Here is a 17,524-nt window from a genome sequence, read left to right on the forward strand (position 1 = left end):
CCTGACAGGAAATTATCACAGGCCATATAGTTTCTGATGCATATGGAGAGTACCAAAAAAAATGGCTTTGGAATGTGTGTATATTTGCAAAGAGGCCCATCACAGGCGTAACAAAACGAATATGGTAAACCCACCTGCATAAAAGCATTTACCAAAAAAGGGCAATCTGCATTTTAATAACTAGGACTAATTTATCTTTGGCTGCAGTGCGTTAATACCGGGGTCTTGGTCCTCCTCGCAACACCCGGGAATTCACATGCCGGCTTTTTTTTTCTGCTGATGGCAACTGTATGCTAATGGTGTTTTCTCTTCACCTTTCCAAATAACCCATTATAGTGTTTTACGCGTCTTGGGAAGCATATTCACAAACCTATTAGAAGGATGTATATACAGTTACAAAAAAAGAGTGGTCACAACATTTTAATTAGAAAAAGGTGCATGTTTATTTATGAGATGGGTACATATCCGGAAATTATACATTCTCCCAATCCTTTTGGAGACGCTGCGATTTTTCATTAAAACGTCCTCAGGTATCGCAGAGTTGTGTATCCTTCTTTTAATCAGAGCTCACGCAATACAACACCATGGGAATGCCCCCCCTCTACCTCAAAGAACTGCTCACCCCCAAATCCTCCACACGACACCTCCGGTCCGGACAGACTTAACCTCCTCCAACCTCCGAGGACAAAGCTACAAACAATGGGAGACCGGGCTTTCTGCTCCGCCGCTCCCAGTCTGTGGAACGCTCTGCTCTCCCTGACCACCTGAGGTCACCACAGTGTCAGAAAAATTGTATGTAAATGATCAAAAAACTTTCCGTTCTCTGAGTTCCCAATGAACAGACAAGAGGCTGTCTTTGTTGCACCAAGCAAAGGCTTGGAAAATTCCATTGTGTACGATGGGAGGAGACGGGAGGGGGTTATCTATTGTCATTGAAGACCGAAGGACGAGCCCAAGCCCGAGGCATCTTCTTCTTTTGTCTTTAATGTGACCAAAAACAAGAGCTGTTTACATACTTCCCATTCCTGTTGAGACATGTGTTGTGTAAACATTGAATATCTAAATAAAGGAGGAGACGTAAACCTTTTTTCGTCAGCGCGTGCTAAGACGCTGTAAGAGGTTACAGGTCGACGGCGTCTCTCCTCAATTGAGTCCAAATGTAATTCTGTCTCTGTTTGATTCTTTGCTTCTTGTCTTGTTTAATAGATGTCATCAGTGTTTGAACCTGACAACAGACTGTGGATGCTTTTCAAAAAGGCTTAAAAACCCTTCTTTTTAAAAAAAAGCCTTTTTTTTAGATTTATGCATGCTAGTTGTAGTTTTTATTTTTATTTATTTTTATTATTATCTTTTTATTTTTGAGGTTGTTTGCTCAACGTAAAGTGCTTTTTTACAAATAAAATATATTATTATTATTATTATTATTATTATTATTACAACGGAAGACAACCGCAATGGAGTTCAGCACTCCGAGACGAGTTAAAACCGGGACAATGATCAGCAGACGGAGCGGTGAGTCAACATTTCTGGGGCGAAAGAAACAAAGTCCAGTGGAGGTGAATATCTTTGGAAACCTCACGATTCAAAGTAGAGTTTTAACTTGCACTTACAGATGTAGCAACAAACTGTAGTTACTGACAGTGGTTTTCTGAAGTGTTCCTGGGTCCACGTGGTGATATCCTTTACACACTGATGTCGCTTTTTGATGCAGTACCGCCTGAAGGATCGAAGGTCCGTAATATCATGGCTTACGTGCAGTGATTTCTCCAGATTCTCTGAACCTTTTGATGACATTACGGAGCGTAGATAGTGAAATCCCTAAATTCCTTGCAATAGCTGGTTGAGAAATGTTGTTTTTGTTAGAATAATTGTATCTAAGTTATCACAAAAACTTTGTGTTACATTGAGTTCCCGGCAAGAAGATAAAAACATGAACCTACCAAGAAGAAGGCTTGTAAAACTCCACTCTGTAGGGGGGGGAAGCAACATGAAGGTGTTCTGTTTCTTTCATGTATTGTAATCAACAGAAAGATATTGTCCGACCCAAGAACTACAAAGCGGAGAGGAAGCAGGGCCTGACTCCCCTCCAGGCACCGCTTGTTTGAACTGTTTTACGACCTTTTCTTTTGAACTGTTCTGTAACCAAAGGCAACGCTGTTTACGACCCACGTCCCTTAGAAACAGCTGTTGCCATGTAATTAGGGAAAGTCCAAATAAAAAGAGGTGGCGTACAATCTTTCCTGAGACACTGTGCAAGGGTACAGTGTCCAGGCGTCTCTCCTCAAATTGAGCCAAATTGAATTCTGTCTCCATTTAATTCCTTGCTTCTTGTCTCGTTTAATAGATGTCATCAGTGTTTGAAACTGACAGTTTTTAAACTGTTGGACAATTTGCTCAGGCATTTGTTGACAAAGTGGTGACCCTCGCCCCGTCCTTGTTTGTGAATGACTGAGCATTTCATGGAAGCTGCTTTTATACCCAATCATGGCACCCACCTGTTCCCAATTAGCCTGTTCACCCGTGCGATGTTCCAAATAAGTGTTTGATGAGCATTCCTCAACTTTCTCAGTCTTTTTTGCCACTTGTGCCAGCTTTTTTGAAACACGTTGCAGGCATCAACTTCCAAATGAGCTAATATTAGCAAAACATAACAACGTTTTCCAGTTTGAACGTTAAATATCTGGTCTTTGCAGTCTATTTAATTGAATCTAAGTATAAAAGGATTTGCAAATCATTATATTCTCTTTTTATTTACCATTTACACAACGTGACAACTTCACTAGTTTTTGTAATAGATAGCTCGGTTTAACTTCAAACCAAAAATGTTGGTCAAATGACACAAAACAACACTCAGCGCGTCTCCAGCGCCCTGAAGCACTTTCAAACTCTGCGGTTGAGTATATTATATCGACGCTGTCTTCAGCCCAGGGACCCGCCGTGTGTCTCGGCATCGGACTTGGGGACTCTTAATGAAATAAAAAGGCGAGGTGTGACATTGTGTTTACCTGCAAATACCGTCGAGCCGTCCCTGGGCACGGGCGGAATAATACATTTAATGTGTTGTGGCTGTATGAGAAAATGTGTTTTTCCCCCCAAACTCCCAGAACAACAGAGGAGCGGGGGAGGGGGTGGGCGGAGCCGGAGAACAAAGACGAGAGGAAAGGGAAAAAAAATGTACGCGGGAGAAGAAAGGGAGGAGGGAGAACATTAAATAAAAATGTGTTTGCAAATTGCAAATTAATAGTGTGTACATACCATGTCCCACAGGGGAACATGCTCCTTAAACCATGGAAGGAAATATTCATTATTTACTGCAGGAGATTTAAAGTCAGTTATGAGGGAAAAGATACCCCCTTGTTACCATCTTGCCACTAGAGGGCGCAGTGTTTGGAACTGGAGCTCACCTATATAGTCTTCTCTGGAGTGCTCACTTGGCAAAACCTTTAAAGGGGACTACAAAAACTGCAATCTAAGTAAGATGAAATATCTCAAATAAGGGTGATATTTGCTTATTTTCTGTCTGATAAGATCATTCTTCTCACTAAGCAGATTGTATGTTAGAGTGTTTTACTTGTTTTAAGGGTTTGGGTCCTAAATGATCCCAGTAAGATATTACAGCTTGTTGCTGAGATTTGATGACCTATATTGAGTAAAACATGCTTGAAACTAGAATACCAACTGTTGCAAAGCTGTGTCATCAACACTCACAAGTATAAAACTACATTTTTAAAGTACCGTATTTCCTTGAATTGGCGCCGGGAATATGGTATTCGCATGCCTAGAATTACAGCCGGGTCAAACTCGTTTCGCTAAATAATTAGCGCATGCTTGGCACTTCCGCCGGGTCAAACATGAGTCATTAAATGACTCCCGCCTCCTGGTGGTAGAGGGCGCTAGTGATCCTTCTTGCGACTGCTGGTACTGCAGAAGACCTGTGCTGCAGAAGAAGACAACAGCAGCAAGAGTGCGCAGCCATTTATTTTACCATGGAGGATTACATATCTAAAATAAAACAGTTTTCTAAACTGGACTTTCAATCGAAGCAGGAGGTAATACTTAAAAGGAAGATCTCCATCGAGACGGAGAGACTTTTAAAACTGAAGAAAGATAAGGAAGACTTCTATATCGATGCTTTTCTTCAAAAGGAGCTGGCATGGACTCATTTATACCTAAAGGTAAGACCATAATAACGTTTTTTTTTTTATTAAATGTGCTTTTCATGATAAGGTAAGCGCCGGAGTGAGAAGAGGTTTTAAAATAATTACCGCATGCATGGCAATCTCGCCTGCTTTTGGTAAACGCAGGGGTGAGAAGAGGTTTTAAATTAATTAGCGCCCCTGCGGCTATTCAAGGAAATACGGTAATCATTTCTTATTTCAAGCATGAAAAAAAAAAATCATGATTTTAACACTGTTAGAATATCCATCCATCCATTCATCCATCCATCCATCTTCTTCCGCTTATCCGAGGTCGGGTCCAGACTTCCTTCTCCCCAGCCACTTCGTCCAGCTCTTCCCGGGGGATCCCGAGGCGTTCCCAGGTCAGCCGGGAGACATAGTCTTCCCAACGTGTCCTGGGTCTTCCCCGTGGCCTCCTACCAGTCGGACGTGCCCTAAACACCTCCCTAGGGAGGCGTTCGGGTGGCATCCTGACTAGATGCCCGAACCACCTCATCTGGCTCCTCTCCATGTGGAGGAGCAGCGGCTTTACTTTGAGTTCCTCCCGGATGGCAGAGCTTCTCCCCCTATCTCTAAGGGAGAGACCCGCCACCCGGCGGAGGAAACTCATTTGGGCCGCCTGTACCCGTGATCTTGTCCTTTCGGTCATAACCCAAAGCTCATGACCATAGGTGAGGATGGGAACGTAGATCGACCGGTAAATTGAAAGATTTGCCTTCCAGCTCAGCTCCTTCTTCACCACAACGGATCGATACAGCGTCCGCATTACTGAAGACGCCGCACCGATCTCACCATCCACTCTTCCCTCACTCGTGAACAAGACTCCCAGGTACTTGAACTCCTCCACTTGGGGAAAGATCTCCTCCCCAACCCGGAGATGGCACTCCACCCTTTTCCCGGCGAGAACCATGAACTCGGACTTGGAGGTGCCGATTCTCATCCCAGTCGCTTCACACTCGGCTGAGAACCGATCCAGCGAGAGCTGAAGATCCTGGCCAGATGAAGCCATCAGGACCACATCATCTGCAAAAAGCAGAGACCTAATCGTGCAGCCACCAAACCGGATCCCCTCAACGCCCTGACTGCGCCTCGAAATTCTGTCCATAAAAGTTATGAACAGAATCGCTTGTACCCATGATCTTGTCCTTTCGGTCATAACCCAAAGCTCATGACCATAGGTGAGGATGGGAACGTAGATCGACCGGTAAATTGAGAGCTTTGCCTTCCGGCTCAGCTCCTTCTTCACCACAACGGATCGATACAGCGTCCGCATTACTGAAGACGCCGCACCGATCCGCCTGTCGATCTCACCATCCACTCTTCCCTCACTCGTGAACAAGACTCCGAGGTACTTGAACTCCTCCACTTGGGGCAAGATCTCCTCCCCAACCCGGAGATGGCACTCCACCCTTTTCCCGGCGAGAACCATGGACTCAGACTTGGAGGTGCTGATTCCCATCCTAGTCACTTCACACTCGGCTGCGAACCAATCCAGCGAGAGTTGAAGATCCTGGCCAGATGAAGCCATCAGGACCACATCATCTGCAAAAAGCAGAGACCTAATCGTGCAGCCACCAAACCGGATCCCCTCAACGCCCTGACTGCGCCTCGAAATTCTGTCCATAAAAGTTATGAACAGAATGGGTGACAAAGGGCAGCCTTGGCGGAGTCCAACCCTCACGGGAAACGTGTCCGACTTACTGCAGGCAATGCGGACCAAGCTCTGGCACTGATCATACAGGGAGCGGACCGCCACAATCAGACAGTTAGAATAATTGTTTCTAAATTATCACAAAAAACTTTGTGTTACATTGAGTTCTGTCAAGTAAGAAGACAAAAGCTGTCTTTGAAACCTACCACCAAGAATGCTCGTAAAACTCCACTGTGTAAGGGGGAGAGCCACATGAAGGGTTTTCTGTTTTCTCTCCTGTATGGTAATCAACAGAAGGATGTTGTTCTGGCCCAAGGACTTCAAAGCGGAGAGATGACAGGATCTGCCCAATTTCCCAACAAACTCTTTTTGAACTATTTTATGGACATCTTTTTGAACTTCCCTGATGTAAACTTTTAATCGGTTAGATATAATTATTGAATACCATTAAAATAAGGACAACGATGACTAATTTGGTGTTGATATTTTCAGATCCAAAAGGTTAAGAACCCCTGATGTGGCACACATCCCTCTTACACACATGTAAGAGGGATGTGTGCTATGGCTATGAGTTATTTTTTCCCTTGGCCTCAGTCTGGACCCCCTCTCCAGGGGCCCAGGCTTAGACCGTTACTCCCCCCCACCCCCATTGTTTACCTGTATCTCACCTTCTTTGTAAGGGGCGCCGGAAGTTGGCAGACCCGTCAGCGATCCTGTTCTGTCTCCCTGTAATGTTTGTCTGATCTTGAATGGGATTATGCTGAAAATTAAAATTTCCCTTGGGGATTAATAAAGTATTTCTGATTCTGATTCTGATTCTGATGTGGACCACTGGGAAGTGGATTTACCATGAGTTGATTAACATTGAAAAACTTATTGGGGTGTTACCATTTAGTGGTCAATTGTACAGAATATGTACTGTACTGTGCAATCTACTAATAAAAGTTTCAGTCAATCAATCGATGGAAACAATTCACGATATGATTGCAAATGGACTATTTTTCTGCCGTTTAAATCAGCGTCAGCACGCTCGGACAGACTAAAAAGGCCTAGACCAGATCTCGGAAGGACAGAAACAAACGGTGTTGAACCGGAGGCGGAACTAAAGGCGGACAGTCACCTTGAGGGAGGCCAACCGACCAATCAAACGTCTTACGGCGGCCATATCCCCATTAAAAGCTAATGAGGTGTTTCCTGGATCAGGCTGCGTGCAATCCATCAAAGCTGGCTGCAAAGATTAATGTCCGACTTACTAACAAACACACCGGACTAAAAACATGCCCTCCTGGGTTCAGTGGACAAAACCTCGAGTCAGCGATGTCTTTGGCTACGTAAAGTGGACCGCTCCTCAGGCAATAGACTCGTCTCTTCCCTTCCTAAGGACGGCCATATGCTGGCAGACTCACGCTAAACAATAACATATCGGGTACGTAATCACCAAATGTAGTCACAATTAATCAAATGAGGGTAATTAAAAGCTTGTAAGGCCGTGGATGCAGACTTCAGGTTCTGTAATTGAACAGCTGCTCTTGCGTCTTCTTACAGTTCTTACAGACACACGACCTAAAGCTTTCACCTGGGAGAACATGCTAACACGCGGTAACACGCTAAGCTACGTAGCTTAGGCACATTTTCCAGTAGATTAGCTACTTTTTTAACGAGTAGCTTTTCCCGTAGCTTAGCTGCTTTTAGACCCATGTAGCTAGCCAGCTTACATCTAAGCTACAAGCTACAAAGAGAGAAAATGGACAACTACCCGTAGCTAGATTGATAGAAAATTTGCGATTAATAGCGTCAGCTAGCTAGCCAGATAGTTAGCGATATGTAGCATTAGCTAGATAGATAGTTAGCGATAGATAGCGTTAGTTAGATAGTTAGCGATATGTAGCTTCAGCTAGATAGTTAGCGATATGTAGCATCAGCTAGATAGTTTGCGATATGTAGCGTCAGCTAGCTAGATAGTTAGCAATAGATAGTTAGCAAAAGATAGTTCTAGCTAGATAGTTAGCGATATGTAGCGTCAACTAAATAGATAGTTATCAATAGATAGTTATCAATAGATAGTTAGCAATAGATAGTTAGCAATAGATAGTGTTAGCTAAAAAATTAGCGATATGTAGCGTCAGCTAGATAGATAGTTAGCAATAGGTAGTTAGCAATAGATAGCATTAGCTAGATAGTTAGCGATATATATCGTCAACTAGATAGATAGTTAGCAATAGGTAGTTAGCAATAGATAGCATTAGCTAGATAGTTAGCGATATATATCGTCAACTAGATAGATAGTTAGCAATAGATAGTTGGCAATAGATAGTGTTAGCTAAATAGCTAGATAGTTAGGGATATATAGTGTTAGCGAGATAGCTATATAGTTAGTAATAGATAGCGTTAGCTAGATAGATACTTAGCAATAGATAACATTAGCTAGATAGATAGTTAGAAATAGAAAACGTTAGCTAGATGGATAGTTAGCAAAATATAGCGTTAGCTAGATAGCTAGATAGTTAGCGATAATTAATAGCAATATCAATCAATCAATCAATCAATCAATCAATCAATCAATCAATCAATCAATCAATCAATCAATCAATCAATCAATGTTTACTTATATAGTCCTCGATCACCAGTGTCTCAAAGAGCTGCACAAGCCACAACGACATCCTCGGCTCAGATCCCAAATAGATAGCATTATCGAGATAGCTAAATAGTTAGCAATAGATAGCGTTAGCTAGATAGCTGGATAGTTAGCGATAGATAGCATTAGCTAAATAGCTAGATAGTTAGCGATATATAGTGTTAGCGAGATAGTAGCGCTAGATAGCGTTTGCTAGATAGCTAAATAGTTAGCGATAGATAGCGTCGGCTAAATAGCTAGATAGTTAGCGAAAGATAGCTAGATAGGTATAGCTAGATAGGTAGCGCTAGATAGCGTTTGCTAGATAGCTAAATAGTTAGCGATAGATAGCGTCAGCTAAATAGCTAGATAGTTAGCGAAAGATAGCTAAATAGGTAGCGCTAGATAGCGTTTGCTAGATAGCTAAATAGTTAGTGATAGATAGCGTCAGCTAAATAGCTAGATAGCTAGCGAAAGATAGCTGGATAGTTAGCAATAGATCGCGTTGGCTATATAGTTAGCAATACATAGCGTTAGCTACTTAACTAGATAGTTAACGATTGATAGCATTAACTAGATAGCTAGATAGTTAGCGATAGAAAGCATTATCCATTGATTTCGGTCTTCCCTAGAGGGGGCGGTCCTCTCCAAGGTTTCTCATAGTCATTCACATTGACGTCCCTCTTGGGTGAGTTTTTCCTTGCCCGTATGTGGGCTCTGTACCGAGGATATCGTTGTGGCTTGTGCAGCCCTTTGAGACACTTGTGATTTAGGGCTATATAAATAAACATTGATTGATTGATTATCTAGATAGTTAGCAATAGATGGCATTAGCTACATAACTAGATAGTAAACGATATATAGCGGTAACTAGATAGCTAGCGAAAGAAAGCGTTAGCTAGATAGTTAGCAATATACAGCTTTACCTAGTTAGCGATAGATAGCGGTAACTAGATAGCTACATAGATATCGATAGAAAGAGTTAGCTAGATAGTTAGCAATAGATGGCGTTTTCTAGATAGCTAGTTAGTTAACGATATATAGCGTTAACTAGATAGCTAGATACTTAGCAAAGATGGAGGTTAGCTAGATAGCAAGATAGTTAGCGCTGGATAGTGTTACCTAGATTGTTAGATAGTTAGCGATAGATAGCGTTAACTGAATAGTTAGACAGTTGGCAATATTTAGCATTAGCTGGATAGTTAGCAACAGATAGCATTAGCTAGATAGCTAGACAGTTAACGATGTATAACGTTAGTTAGATACTTAGCCAAAGATAGCGATAGCTACACAGTTACAATAGATACGGTTAGCTAGATAGTTAACGATTGATAGCATTAGCGTTTTTTTTATTGCATACACTTTGTAATTGTGAAAAATATAGACGACTGTCAAACAAATGTGTTAAAACCACCAACGGTAACATATGCTACTCGGCTTTGAAAAATGTAACTGTGAGGAAGTTGCAAACAGCCCCTTGTACGATCCATTTTAAACAGTTTGTTGCTCACTTCCACATTGTAAACAACACCTTTATCAAGCAAGTATGCCTTCCCAGCCCCCACAATGCATTGCAAAACCACCACAATGAAAACAAATGGCTGAAGTCTGTCAACACTCGGCACTTCCCGGATGTGTAGAATCGCTATGGATAGGCCAAATTGGTACTCACCGCGGTGGTCCGTGCTGACGGTTATGACGGCGACCTGGCGAGGAAACAAGCTCATGCCCGACACCCCGTTGAGCGACTCGATCTCGAAGGTGTAGTTGGCGTGCGCCGAGAAGTCCGTGACGGTGACCGAGGCGCCGGTCAGGCCCGACGGCCGCGGCAGGAAGCGCAGGTCTTCCTCGCACAGCCGGCACTGCTCCGGTGTGGCGCCGCAGCGTTGGCACCGGACGTCGTAGGTGAGGTCCCGGCGGCCCCCGGCGTCGCTGGGCGGCGACCACTCCAGCGTCAGACACGTGTCGTTCAGGGCGAAAAGTACGTTGCGGGGAGGGGAAGGAGGACCTGTCACAAGGAGAAACTCAATCACTGAAAACAGCAGTGGTCCTCGGACTTTCTTCACCGAGTGTAGTAGAACACTAATAATATACTTTAATTCGTAAATAAAAACAGAATATAATGATGAGCAAATTTTAGGCTTCATAATGCACCACACATTTTCGATGGGGGACAGGTCTGGACTGCAGGCGGGCCAGGAAAGTACACAATTTCCCAACTCATATGGAAACAGGGTTTGTAGATTACCATAGTAACTAGTAGGGTTTTACGGTATATGGGTATTAGTATAGTACCGCGATACTAATGAATCATATTCGGTACCATACCGCCTCTGAAAAGTACCGGTCCGCCGCACCCTAAGATTTTTTGTTAAAATAAAGCCAATAACGCCATTTTTTCTGGTCCCCTTTATTTAGAAAAATACCAAAACGTATCGAAATAACATCAAGATTCAAGATTCAAGATTCAAGATGCTTTATTATTGTCCATTCTTTAACATGCACAAGACACATAAGAACTGAAATTTCATTTTGGGCACAGTCCCACTAAGGGAGACAAGACGGGACCGCCAACGGATCGACCACTTACGGCGCTCCTTAAAAAAGATGGGAAAAAGGTGATATTGGGAAAGGGGGGAAGAGTAAAAAATATCAGTCTAAGGCTGGACCCTCGGGAGGGGGTCCAGACTGAGTCCAAGGGAAAAAAACCTCAATTAGCATAGCACACATAAACATGCTACATATAATCACAACAACTCGCAACAGAGGGGGGGATTTGGGGCCCTGGAGGCCGGCCTGCTGCTATAAAGCGCTACTAGCCGTCCATAACCCCGAAGAGGAATTAAGCGGTGGATGGGGGTGGGGAGTGTGTTTGTATATATGCCCATTGTCTTTGGGTGAAGTGAAGTAATGTTCATAAGCCCAGAGTCGTTCTGCATGCAATGCAAGCAAAGATCGATTCCCAGGTGTCGTTGAGGAGGGGAGGAGGGAGGGAGGTCAAAAGCGTCCATCTTTGAAATTCCTCAGGGGATGATTACAGAACAGCCTGTTCTTGTCTCCAGGCCATTCGGGGGAGTCAAATCGTAGATAAGGATTTTTGTTTTTTCTCGAGCAGGCATTACAATGACTTGTCTGTTCTATTCGTCCATGCTGGCTCTCATGGCCAAACCTTCCTTTACAGCAAGCTTCTCCATGATGTGATCCATCTTGCGATTCAGTTCAGAAATCGCCACAGTCTGTGTTCCCGCAGCCCGGCCCAATCCTTCCATTGCGACGAACAGCCTTTGGGCTCCTTGAGTGGCTGCCATCGTCTTACGGATTTGACGATACACCAGAGCAATGCCCAGACCATACTTGCCAACCCTCCCGTTTTTAGCGGGAGAATCCCGTTATTCAGCGCGTCTCCCGACAACCTCCCGGCAGAGATTTTCTCCCGACAAACTCCCGGTATTCAGCCGGAGCTGGAGGCCACGCCCCCTCCAGCTCAATGCGGACCTGAGCGGGGACAGCCGTTCTCACGTCCGCTTTCCCAGCAGCTTGCCTGCCCAATGACGTCATAACATCTACGGCTTTTAGAGAGTAGAGTGCACAACAAGGAGAGAGAGTTCTTGGTTTCTTATGTGGGTTTATTGTTAGGCAGTTTCATTGACGTCCTCCCAGCGCGGTACCAACACACAACAACAGCAGTCACGTTTAGTCTACCGTAAAGCAGTTCGTCTGCCGTAAACAGCAATGTTGTGACACTCTTAAACAGGACAATACTGCCACCTACTGGATAGCCTGCAGAACACTGAAATTCAAGTATGTCTTTTATTTATATGTATAATAAAATAAAATAAAAATATATATATAGCCAGAATTCACTGAAAGTCAAGTATTTCATACATATATATATATATATGAAATACTTGATTTGGTGAATTCTAGCTGTAAATATACTCTCCTCTTAACCACGCCCTTAGCCACGCCCCAACCACGCCCCCGCCCCCCCCCACCTCCCGATATTGGAGATCTCAAGGTTGGCAAGTATGGCCCAGCCCAATCAGCAGGTGCCCCGCGATCATGGTTCCAAATAGGTAGATGTCTTCCACGTCCTCGATGGAAAGGACTGAGAGGCACATGATTCTCCATTTGTCCCAGGAATCTCGCACGTACCCCGCAGCAATGGTTCCATCAGGGCAGCCAGGCTCCCCAGAACCTCTTTTCCTCGTCGAAAACATTGTGTCAATAGAGTCGAGAGTCCAGCTAGTCAATTCCATGTCTGATGATTAGATTCGGAGGACAGCGCAAAGAAAGAGGCTTCCAAAAAAGTTTAGACAAGACAAGACAAAAGAGAGCAAGCCAGGAAAAGACGGAGGAGAAAAAAATGTGACCGCCCCTCACTAGAGGCAAAACAGAAATTTTGGTATCAGGACAACACTAGTCACTAAAATATCATGCAAAAGTGCAGATTCCAGCCATTGAAATACTTTGTATAGTTCAAGACTTACGGTCATTAGAAAACATGACTGCACATCATAAAGGCAGCTACACTTTCCATCTTAAAGATATAAACATTTTTTTTGGGAATGCCCGGTGGGCCAGATTGAAAAGCTTAATGGGCCGCATGTGGTCCCCGGGCCTTAATTTGCCCAGGTCTGATCTAAACCCAAGGTAGCAGCAACAAGAAAACAGGAGGGTGACACCTCACTACATAATGTCATTGACTCCACTAAAGCATTCCTTGTGCGTAACCCCGACACTTGGTTATTCTGCAGAGAAGAAACCTTGCTGTCAGAGAGGAACACATATAGCGAGAACAGAACAGGACCCGGCGTCGACCCCTGGGGGGAAACTGCGGCGGAATTCTAAATGCTGCGGCCAATTATAAAGACGTTTACCCGGGGAACGCAGTGGTGATAAAAGTTCAAACGTGCCTTCATATCTCTCAGATGGTGTCTTGTGTTTGTGCGTCAGAGTGAGCACTGGGAGGACTTTCAAGACCTGGGAGGTTTGAAAACTCCTTCCCTGCCAGGCGACGCCATGTCGCCCTCGTCCCGTTCCGCTACCCGTCCTGCAAATGACAACAAGGCTCCTCCTCCTCTTGATGTCCATTCTCTTATCGGCCATCATCTCACCTCCTCTATTCTCTCCATCCGCCAGGATCCACCCACCCACCCGGCCTCCCGTGGATCAAGCCCACCGCCATCAATCAGCCTCTATTCTCCTCCAGAGGGAGATTGGGATCACTTTCTCTCTTCACTGTCTGCTGCAGCCATGTTTGCTCCACCTGTGTCGCCCCTCTGATGTCTTCCCTTCCTCCCGACGTCCTCCTCTTCATCTCAGCTTTGTTCTCCATTTTGCTCGTTTTTATCGCAATTATGGTTGCCCTCATTGAATGATGTGGTAGCCCACATTACATAACGAGGTGGGCCACTCTAAATGACTTGTCAGACCACATTGAATGATGTTTCAGGCAACTTTAAAGGCCTACTGAAAGCCACTACTAGCGACCACGCAGTCTGATAGTTTATATATCAATGATGAAATCTTAACATTGAAACACATGCCAATACGGCCGGGTTAACTTATAAAGTGACATTTTAAAATTCCCGCCACACTTCCGGTTGAAAAACTCCTTTGGATATGATTTATGCGCGTGACGTCACAAAATCCACGGAAGTGGTTGGACCCCGTCGAACCCGATACAGAAACCTCTTGTTTTCTTCGACAAAATTCCACAGTATTCTGGACATCTGTGCTGGTGAATCTTTTGCAATTTGTTTAATGAACAATGGAGGCTGCAAAGAAGAACGTTGTAGGTGGGATGGATCTGTGTATTAGCGGCTAAGTACAATACTTACAGCAACACAACAAGGACTACTTACTACGCCTAGCCGATGCTTGCCGCCAAACCCACGGATGAAGTCCTTCGTCGCGCCGTCGATCGCTGGAACGCAGGTGAGCACGGCTGTTGATGGGAAGATGAGGGCTGGCTGGCGTAGGTGGAGCGCTAATGTTTTTATCATAGTTCTGTGAGGTCCGGTTGCTAAGTTGCTAAATTAGCCTTAGCGTCGTTAGCAACAGCATTGTTAAGCCTTACCAGGCTGAGAATTTTTAACCGTGTAGTTACATGTACATGGTTTAATAGTATTGTTGATCTTCTGTCTATCCTTCCAGTCAGGGATTTATTTATTTTGTTTCTATCTTCATTTGAGAACGATGCTATCACGTTAGCTCAGTAGCTAAGTGTGTCACCGATGTGTTTATCGTGGGGATAAAAGTCACTTTAAATGTCCATTTCGCGTTCTCGACTCTCATTTTCAAGAGGATATAGTATCCGAGGTGGTTTAAAATACAAATCCGTGATCCACAATAGAAAAAGGAGAGAGTGTGGAATCCCTAGCACCTCCAAAACCCTCAAATCTAAACTCCAAACATCTCAGGACAAGCTAGTCAGGTTACTTCTAGACCTCCACCCTAGATCCCACCTCACTCCTACCCACTTCTCTAAAGTGGGCTGGCTCAAGGTGGAGGACAGAGTTAAACAACTTGCACTGAGCCTAGTCTATAAAATCCACTACACCTCCCTGATACCGAAGTACATGTCAAACTACTTCCTTAACGTAAATGACCGCCATAACCACAACACCAGGGGGAGCTCCACTAACCACGTTAAACCCAGATTCCGAACTAACAAAGGTCTTAACTCATTTTCTTTCTATGCCACATCAATGTGGAACGCGCTCCCAACAGGTATAAAAGAAAGGGCATCTCTATCCTCCTTCAAAACCACAATAAAAGTTCACCTCCAGGCAGCTACAACCCTAAACCAACACCCTCCCCGGATTGCTAATAATCAAATGTAAACAATCAAATGCAGATACTTTTTCTTATGCCTTCTGATCTCTCTCTCTCTCTCTCTCTCTCTCTCTCTCTCTCTCTCTCTCTCTCTCTCTCTCTCTCTCTCTCTCTCTCTCTCTCTCTCTCTCTCTTTCTCTCTCTCTCTCTCTCTCTCTCTCTCTCTCTCTCTCTCTCTCTCTCTTTCTCTCTCTCTCTCTATATGTCCACTACTTGCTGTCCATACCCTACCCCCCACCCCCTCCACACCCCTGATTGTAAATAATGTAAATAATTCAATGTGATTATCTTGTGTGATGACTGTATTATGATGATAGTATATATGATAGTATATATCTGTATCATGAATCAATTTAAGTGGACCCCGACTTAAACAAGTTGAAAAACTTATTCGGGTGTTACCATTTAGTGGTCAATTGTACGGAATATGTACTTCACTGTGCAACCTACTAATAAAAGTCTCAATCAATCAATCAATCAATCAATCAATCAATCAATCAATCAATCAATCAATCAATCAATCAATCAATCAATCAATCAATCAATCAATCAATCAATCAATCAATCAATCAATCAATCGATCAATCAATCAATCAATCAATCCAACGAGCCAGCTTGTACTTAAGTTACGGTCAGAGCGAAAAAAGATACGTCCTGCACTGCACTCTAGTCCTTCACTCTCACGTTCCTCATCCACAAATCTTTCATTCTCGCTCAAATTAATGGGGTAATCGTCGCTTTCTCGGTCCGAATCTCTCTCGCTCCATTGTAAACAACGGGGAATTGTGAGGAATACTAGCTCCTGTGACGTCACGCTACTTCCGGTACAGGCAAGGCCTTTTTTTTTATCAGCGAGCAAAAGTTGCGAACTTTATCGTCGATTTTCTCTACTAAATCCTTTCAGCAAAAATATGGCAATATCGCGAAATGATCAAGTATGACACATAGAATGGATCTGCTATTCCCGTTTAAATAAAAAAAAAAATCATTTCAGTAGGCCTTTAAACAATGAGGCAGCCCACATAAAATAATATGGTGGGCCACATAAAATAATGTGGCAAACCACGTTAAATGATGTGGAAGGTCACTTTAATGACATGGCAGGCCACATAAAATGACACGGCCCCCGGGCCTTAGGTTTGGCACCTGTGCTGTATACAGTATAATATTAATGTATAAATATTAAGGCTGTAAAATAAAACTAGGGAACTAATAAACTAAATATCACATTAATCATGTTTATACGCAGATTATTCACATGCTTGAATAATGTGACTTTTAACTAAATAGAATACAACCTAAGCATTTAATAGCAATAATGATTGTTTATAATTATTAATAGTTAATAATAATGCAACCAAGACCTACTACCTGAGTTTACAAAAATAAATCATATACGTTTAAAATTTTAATCAGGCGGTACAACCACACAAAATGTGACTTTTGACTGTAACTGTAACTAAATAGTAACAAACCTAAGCATTTAATAGCACTGATAACTGTTCAAAATTATTAATAATTAATCAAATGCAACCAAGACCTACTACCTGAGTTTACAAAAATAAATCATGTACGTTTACTTTCTTACATTTTTTTTATTTTTTTTAATCAGGCGGTACAACCACACAAAAAAATTGACTTTAGACTGTAACTGTAACTAAATAGTAAAAAAACCAAAGCATTTATCTGCACTAATAACTGTTCATAATTATTAATAAATAATAATAATTCAACCAAGACCTGAGTTTACAAAAATAAATCATGTACATTTTTTTTTTAAATTATTATAATTTTTTTTAATCAGGCGGTACAACCACACACAAAATGTGACTTTTGACTGTAACTGTAACTACATAGTAAAGAAACAAAACAAAGCATTTAATAGCACTAATAACTGTTCATAATTATTAATAAATAATAATAATGCAACCAAGACCTACTACCTGAGTTTACAAAAATAAATTATATACGTTTAAAAAAAAATATATTATTATTATTTGTTTTTATCAGGCAGTACAACCACACACAAAATGTGACTTCTGACTGGAACTGTAATTAGATAGTGAAAAACCTAAGAATGTATTAGCACTAATAATTGGTCATAATAATTAATAGTTAATAATTTTGCAACCAAGACCTATTACCTGAGTTTACAAAAATAAATCATATATGTGTTATTTTTTATTATCAGGCGGTACAATTACACAAAATGTGACTTTTGACTCTAACTGTAACTAAATA

The 17,524-nt window shown here is 42.7% G+C and overlaps 1 protein-coding gene across 1 annotated transcript in view; it reads right to left on the reverse strand.

Moving 5' to 3' along the window:
- Positions 1 to 6,878: 6,878 nt before the first annotated feature.
- The window catches only part of LOC133663700 (ephrin type-A receptor 6-like), a 36,334-nt gene continuing 25,688 nt past the window's right edge, over positions 6,879 to 17,524 (reverse strand). Inside the window, exons 3-4 of the mRNA XM_062068383.1 lie at positions 10,116 to 10,451; positions 6,879 to 6,889 (exon numbers count right to left, since the gene is read on the reverse strand). Coding sequence (XP_061924367.1) covers positions 6,879 to 6,889; positions 10,116 to 10,451 — 347 coding nt within the window. The remainder of the gene's footprint in view (positions 6,890 to 10,115; positions 10,452 to 17,524) is intronic.

The sequence above is a fragment of the Entelurus aequoreus genome, linkage group LG13 (assembly GCF_033978785.1).
Source record: "Entelurus aequoreus isolate RoL-2023_Sb linkage group LG13, RoL_Eaeq_v1.1, whole genome shotgun sequence".
In the NCBI taxonomy this organism is placed as follows: domain Eukaryota; kingdom Metazoa; phylum Chordata; class Actinopteri; order Syngnathiformes; family Syngnathidae; genus Entelurus; species Entelurus aequoreus.